The sequence below is a fragment of the Anser anser genome (genome assembly GCF_964211835.1).
Source record: "Anser anser genome assembly, chromosome: 29".
Taxonomy (NCBI): domain Eukaryota; kingdom Metazoa; phylum Chordata; class Aves; order Anseriformes; family Anatidae; genus Anser; species Anser anser.
Window position 1 is genome coordinate 634,912 of NC_139750.1, and position 7,115 is coordinate 642,026.

Genomic DNA, 7,115 nt, shown 5'->3' on the forward strand with positions numbered 1-7,115 from the left:
CAGTGTTTCAAGGGAGCTTATGAGAATGACAGGGTTTGTATTTATTTATTTATTATTATTATTTTTTTAATCATGGCCCAGAGTGACAGGACAAGTTTGGAAAAGTCTGGTGTCAGGAGAAATGATGCAAGTCCTAGGGGATCAATGAGAGAAATGGTGTGAGGTTGGGAAGTGAGCAGCAAGGTTGCCTGTACAGCGTCAAACTTCTACCTGTCCAGACCTCCTTGAGAGACTCTTAGGGCTTTCTGTGTCTTAATAAGCCCCAAGGTGTAGTTGGTGACAATTTTATCACCTTCAGCTCCTGAGAGCAGACTGATGAAATCTCTCAGAAAACCCAAGTCAGAAGCCAAAGTCCAAAGTTCTTCAAAGCACTGATTGGTCCCACTGAGGGTATTACTGACAAAGCCCCATGAACTCTTTAGGGCAGGTAATTGGAGGCCATGATTACAGGTAGGCCAAGGCCCTGTGCAGGTGGTTCTGAGGCTAAGAAAATCTTGTGTTTTTTTCATATAGCAGAAAGGTGAAGTCCTGCTGCCAGGCCTGGGCAGAGAGCTCCTGTCCTCATATGGGGCTCTGGGCTCTTCCGCAGGCAGTGGGATGTGGGGTATGCAGTGCCAAGTGAAAGACAATGGTTTGATATCTGGCCTCCGTCACGAGGTGCAAAGAGGAGATGAGGCCCCAGTTGTACTGTCTTGTTACAGTACAATGTCTCCTCACTGGCCTTGGTGGCAGAGAGCTGCCGTAGCCAAAGGGACAAGACCTTTGTTTTCTTGGCTAACTCTCTCCTTGCCAGTGCCCTTGTCCATCTCCACCGCTGGCTGTCCTATGATGTCCCACACCTGTCCCTGTTTCCCTGCAGGCTGCAAACATCCATCTTGCTTTCCTACCTTGCTCTAAGCTTGGCATTTCCATAGCTTCATTGATATCTCTACCTCCCTAGTGTTTCTCTCACATGCTGTTTCCAACTAACAAGAAAAGCTCCATCATCTTTCAAACTATCCTTCACAGAAGCATGCTAAATCATCCTTCTTGTTTCCTGTCATCTGACTAGACAGAAAGAACTTCACCATGATCTTCCAAGCCATGTGTCCTTCCTGCTGGCCTTTCAGCTCTTCAGAAAGACACAACTAAGCCACATGCCTGCTGTTCCCCAGTCATGTACTCAGGCACAAGACACTTGACAACCCACAGCCAAGGCTGTTACTGCGTGGGCCGTTCAGGTACTTGGGCAGAAGGCATCACACAAGCACCATGCCAGCCAGGTGCCTTCTGCTGGCCTGTGAGAGATGCTGGGAGATGTGAGCCTAAAAGCCCATCTGCCAGCCAGGAGGTGAGGGATGACCTGGCAGCTACTTCCGAAAGATGGGACCTCCCAGTGCCTTGCCCAGCCATGCTCCTGCTGCTGGCCTATCAGCTCCAGAGGCAGAAGTTACCTCACAGTCCCCACCAAAACCATATCTTTCCTACTGGATTCACAGTTTCTTATGCACAATCAACACCTTATAGGAACGTACCTACCGGGCAGCCTCCTTGACGCCCAACACCCACCAGATAAAAGCAGGTTGTTGTTTTTTTTTTTTTTTTAATTGTTTTCATCCTACAAGGCCATGCATCTCCTGATGGCCTTTCAGCTTCTCTGATGGGCAGGAGAGCGCGTTCTGCAACCTCTATTTGGTAGTAGAGCAGAAATGACCTCAAAATAAATAATCATGCCATCTTCATGTCAGAGCGTTATCAGTTCCTTCTGCACTCCTAAAATGACACACGCATACACCAGCCATGTGCCTGAAGGGGGCCTATCAGGCCCTCAGGCAGAAGTGCCCTGACACCCACCTGTAGAGCCATGGGCCTCCTGCTGCCTCCTGAGATCCTGAGGCACAGCTGACCTCAGCAAAGCATTCCCACCCATCACCTCCTTGAGTCCTGTGACCTGACCAGATCCATGTCACCTCACCTGCCTCCTCCAAGACCAAGTGACTGCCGCAGGACCTCTCAAGCCCTTCTCAGCCTCATGGGGTCAAGCCACTTCAGTTTTGTGATAAGAGTGCAGGAATGAGGGATTTGAGGATTAGGAGTTCTTTTTGCATTCCATGTTTACAGATCAGACAGAGTCGTAGAGGGAGGCTTTCGTGTTCTGCTTTGGGTGGCCAGTCAGTGTTTAGTGTAAGGGCTAGACTTTTGGTTAGAGTTTTTGTTTGTTTATTTGTTTTTTATGGTGTTTTACTGGGTGAGGGCTAGTGTTAAGGCTGGCAACCTAATGCTAGTGATTAAAGGCTAGGGATTAGTGAGAGTTAAGACTAACGGTTACAGGTAACATGGCTGGGGTTTGACTTCAAGGTAGGATTTGAGGATGGGGACTAGAGCAATGGATTCCTTCCAGGGTGACGGATAGTATTAGGAGTAGCTGTATGTTTTAAGGTTATTGGTTAGAAATATTAGCAGGACATAACATGAAGATTTTCCCAGTGAGTGTTGCAGAAGCAGCAGCCTTACCTGAACCTCTCTCACCTCCACCTAAGCTTTTCTTTCTCTTAGCAAAGCCCCTCTTCTCTGTCCCAAATCTCTCACTGTTATTCACCCAGCTTTCCCCTGGCCTCAACTAATGTGTCACCCTGTTGGGGGCAGCTTTCTGATGGCCTTTATGACCTCAGAGGCTCTGCCTCCCTGCTGTTGGCCAGCGAGATGCTGGGACAGAAGTGACCTCACAGCCAGCATCCACAGGGCTACAAGGAGCTGTTGTGCTCAGGAGGCCTCTTCCCAGCCCCCCCAGGAGCAGTGGGTGCAGGGGATGCCCTGCACAATCCCTCAGGTACTCTGCCTGCCAACCAGCTCATGCTTCAGAAGGTCTCCCACACGTCCTGACTCACATTTCCCCATGCAGCCTTTAGCAACTCCAGGGCATCCTGAAGGAAATGCCCACTGCTGTGTGGAAAAGTGAATTAAGAACCGAATACATATTTTAGGAGAATGTTGAGAACTCTTCAGAGAAGGAGTTGCTGTGAAAGTCATGATGACTAGCATTGGTCATATCCATATCCAGTGAACAAGAGCCCAGCCCAGACTGCTCTGTGGTTCCCCCCGGCCTCTCCCAGGAAGCCAGCCCAGCCCATGTCCTCCCCAGCTCTCCACACCTCCCTGTCCTCTCCCCAACCCAGCCCAGCCCAGCAGAGCAGCCCAGGCTGGGATGGCCCCAAAGCAGCAAATGGAGAAGTGAAGGAGTGGAGGTCAGTGGCAGTGTCTCTGCTGCTGCTATCTGCAAATTACCTCACCTCTTCACCTGCTCCTTGTGGAAGGGACACACAAGGCTCACTGTGTCAAACTTATTTCCAATGTCAGGAGATGTTTTGGGCTGATTCACTCGAGACAGTTTATGAAATTTCACCAGAGGTGTAATAACTACTTCAGAAGACTGCTTTCCCGATGCCTTGTGCTTTCCTTGGAGTTGTAGAGCTCTCCTTTGCCTGTTCCCAGCCAGATTTAGTACTTTATCTCTGGGTTGCTCCACCTTGGACATGCTCGTGCACTGTGGGTGGGCTCCATGCCCTGCTGACTCTCTGACACACACTGTCCCTGCCAATCCCCTGGCCTCTCCTGACAGCTCCTGCTTCCTTCCAGAAAGAAGCCCGCCTGCCATCAGCCCAGTTGCATGCTGTGGACACAGGCTGGTGAAGTCACGATATCCATGGGTGCAGGGTAACAGCAGACAATTCCAGAATCAACCCTCCTGAATCAACCCTGACTAAATCCTGATCCTGGGACTCTAATCCCCATGAGCCCACAGAGAAACAAGCAAAGCAAGGAGCCTCCTTTGAGTCCATCCCTTTGAAATATCCATGATAGCAGCTCTGGGAGAAGAGCTGAGCCTTCAGGCACTGCCCTCAGCACATCCCCTTTTATACTGGAGATGCTGGTACATAGCCAGCTGTGCTAGAGAAGTGCCCCTGGCCTGTCCCTGCCTGTGGACACAGGACTGCCACACAGCAGCACGGTGAGCAAGCGACAAGAGCAATCAGCCCTCACAGCAACACAAGGACTCTGAAGGAGAACGAGAAGTGAAATGGAGAGCAGCTTGGGAAAGACCAAGCCCTGGGGCTCCCTGGCAGTGCTGCTGTGCCAGGATTCTTTTTCCCTCCACCTCTGTATACAGCCAAGAGCCCCTGCAGCTCTACCACAGGTCTCTGAGGAAGAATCTCAGGCAAGCAAGTCACTGCAGGCGTCTTTCTTATATTTAAATACAAAGAGAGCCTGCTTCTTCATTTACACCAAGCCTCTGAGTCAAACAAAACAGAAAAACTTTTAAATAGAAGGGGATGAAGAAAAAACATACTTTGGAGAAAACACTACTGGAAGAAAATAAAGAAGAAATACACACACACCCCAAAAATAAAATAAAATAAAATAAAATAAAATAATAACAAAATCTGGACTTATAATGAGTTACATTATGATTAATATGCAGAAGATAATACGCAATTTATTTGTTCTGAAAATCATCCAGTCATCAATTTCCACACTGAACCTTTTAGCTCCTGATTCCTCATGCTGTAGATGAGGGGGTTCACTGATGGAGGTACCACCGAGTACAGAACTGCCAACAAAATATTCAGGGATGAGGAGGACATGGAGGGAGGCTTCAGGTAGGCAAATATGTCAGTGATGATGAACAGCGAGACCACGGCCAGGTGAGGAAGGCATGTGGAAAAGGCTTTGTGCCGTCCACGCTGTGAGGGGATCCTCAGCACGGACCTGAAGATCTGCACGTAGGACACCACAAGGAAAACAAAACAGCCAGATGCTAAAACAGCACTAACCACAAGAAGTCCAGCTTCTCTGAGGTAGGCATCTGAGCAGGAGAGCTTGAGGATCTGGGGAATTTCACAGAAGAACTGGTCCAGGGCATTGCCTTGGCAGAGGGGGAGGGAAAAGGTATTGGCAGTGTGCAGCACAGCATAGAGAAAAGTACTGCCCCAGACAGCTGCTGCCACGTTGACACAAGTTCTACTGTCCATTATTGTCCCATAGTGCAGGGGTTTGCAGATGGCAACATAGCGGTCATAAGCCATGACGGTGAGAATATAAAACTCTGCTGCTACAAACATAACAAAGAAGAAGACCTGGGTAGTGCAACCTGCATAGGAGATGGTCCTGGTGTCCCAGAGGGAATTGGCCATGGCTTTGGGGACAATGGTTGAGATGGAGCCCATGTCGAGGAGGGCGAGGTTGAGGAGGAAGAAGTACATGGGGGTGTGGAGGCGGTGGTCGCAGGCAACGGCTATGAGGATGAGGCCGTTGCCCAGGAGGGCAGCCAGATAGATGCCCAGGAAGATCCCAAAGTGCAGGAGCTGCAGCTTGCGCGTGTCTGCGAATGGCAGGAGGAGGAACTCATTGGGGAAGCTGCTGTTGGACATTTGCTGCCTCAGGGCATAGTTGGCTGTCCATGGTGGGAAAGACAGGGAAAAGTTAGAGAGACATCTCTGAGCTAAACCAATATGTATTCTGTTTTATCGAAACCTCCTCAGCAAGACAGACTCCTACTTCCCTTTGAGGAAGATGTTCTTTTGCTTCGAGTTTCCCGTTTTACTTCCTAAGGGTAAACAGGAACCAGAGAGATCTTCTCTGGGCTCATCCAGAATCAGTACTGCCCTAGACCAGCTGCTAAATACCACTGGGGATAGATCTCAGGTGCCCACTGGCCAGAGGCATCTGCCTATTTTGGGTGCTGAGCAGGACATCCAACAAACCTTCAGGAAAAAACGAAGGTGTTGGTGGTGTTGTATGCAGGCTAAAGAGCGTAGAGTAAAAATGTGAGGTTCCTCACAGACCTACAGATCCCTTTGAGTGTAATGGTCTAACAGCCTCAGTGACTGACACAACCTGACAACTCCATTAGCATTCCCCTGACTGCTATTCAGGGCAGGAAAGTGAAAGCAGAGACCCCAGATGGTGCCTTCCCTGCAGGTAATGCAGGAGTTGGCCTTCTCTGTCAAGAATCACACCCAGAGTTATCTTGTGGGTGCTGTGGAGCTGTGAGCTGCCTACACCAGACAGCAGCCTCTGGGCACCAGCAGGACCCTGCCCTGCCCTGCCCTGATGGGGAGGATCCTTCCACCACAGCTTCTCCCCACAGTGACCTGGGCAGCTCCCTGGGCAGGCTGAGTGCTGAGCCTGGCAGGCGGCAGAGGCCCTGCCCCGGCACACAGCCCCTGGGGCACAGCAGGGACCCTGCTCTGCACCACAGCCCTGGGCACTCCTGCCTGCACCCCAGCTGCACAGCCTGCAGCTGGCCCCATGAGGAGGAACCTTCATGTCCTGTCCTTCTGACAGCTTTAGCAGGTAATCCCTGCTCTGGAGGTTTTCATTTCTCTACAGCAGAGAAAGCAGAGTCCTCCTGAAAGATCCCAGAGGCTGTGGGATTTGCCTGCAAATCCGAATATGGCAACAGGAACAACAGCTGCCCTGCCCTGCAGCCAGACACTTACCCTGTTCAGGGCTGGGAAGATTTCTCCAACACTGAGCTCTCAGCAGTCCCCCTCCACACTGCCTTTAATATCTCCCTCCCTTCTCTCAGCTGCCCTTGTCCCCTGCAGGCAGTGCCCCCTGCTGCGCTGTGCAGAGGAGCTGCTCCTGGGCAGAGCTGTCTCTCTGCAGTGCTGCCTGCTTGCCAGGAGCTCCCATTGGGCCCGGGAACCCGGCCCAGCTCAGCAGCACAGGGAGCTCTTGACAAGTCCCTGGGCCTCCAGGGGAATGGACTTTGAAACAGACTGAAGCAATCACTGATTGTCCTTTTGTCAGCTACGGAGAGACACCTACTTCCAGTGTTATCTTTTCTCCTAGTTCAAAGAAAGAGTTCGTTATGAGAATCATCTTTTCCTGTGCTGTTAGAGAGGACCCCCACAAATTGCCAGGCAGGTGCATCCCATCTCTTCCAGGCACTTGTTATCCAGGGGGAAGAAAGATTTCACAGCAACTGAAATCCTTCTGTCTACACCAACTGCATTACCAGTTGTTGGCCTGCAGGCTCATACAGTCATGGATTCTCCTCATCTTTCTCCTGTTTTTCTGTTAAGACGACGGGGTGTGGGGTGGTGGGGATTGGGGCGTTGTCAGGGAGGTAG

General features: G+C 50.7%; 1 protein-coding gene across 1 annotated transcript; it reads right to left on the reverse strand.

Annotated features, from left to right (window-relative positions):
• Positions 1–4,490: 4,490 nt before the first annotated feature.
• LOC310887731 (olfactory receptor 14C36-like) lies at positions 4,491–5,550 on the reverse strand (the record flags this gene model as incomplete). The annotated part of the gene is made up of 1 exon (XM_083813905.1): positions 4,491–5,550. Exon 1 carries the CDS (start codon positions 5,406–5,408, stop codon positions 4,491–4,493), a length of 918 nt encoding a protein of 305 aa, XP_083670031.1. The 5' UTR covers positions 5,409–5,550.
• Positions 5,551–7,115: the final 1,565 nt, after the last annotated feature.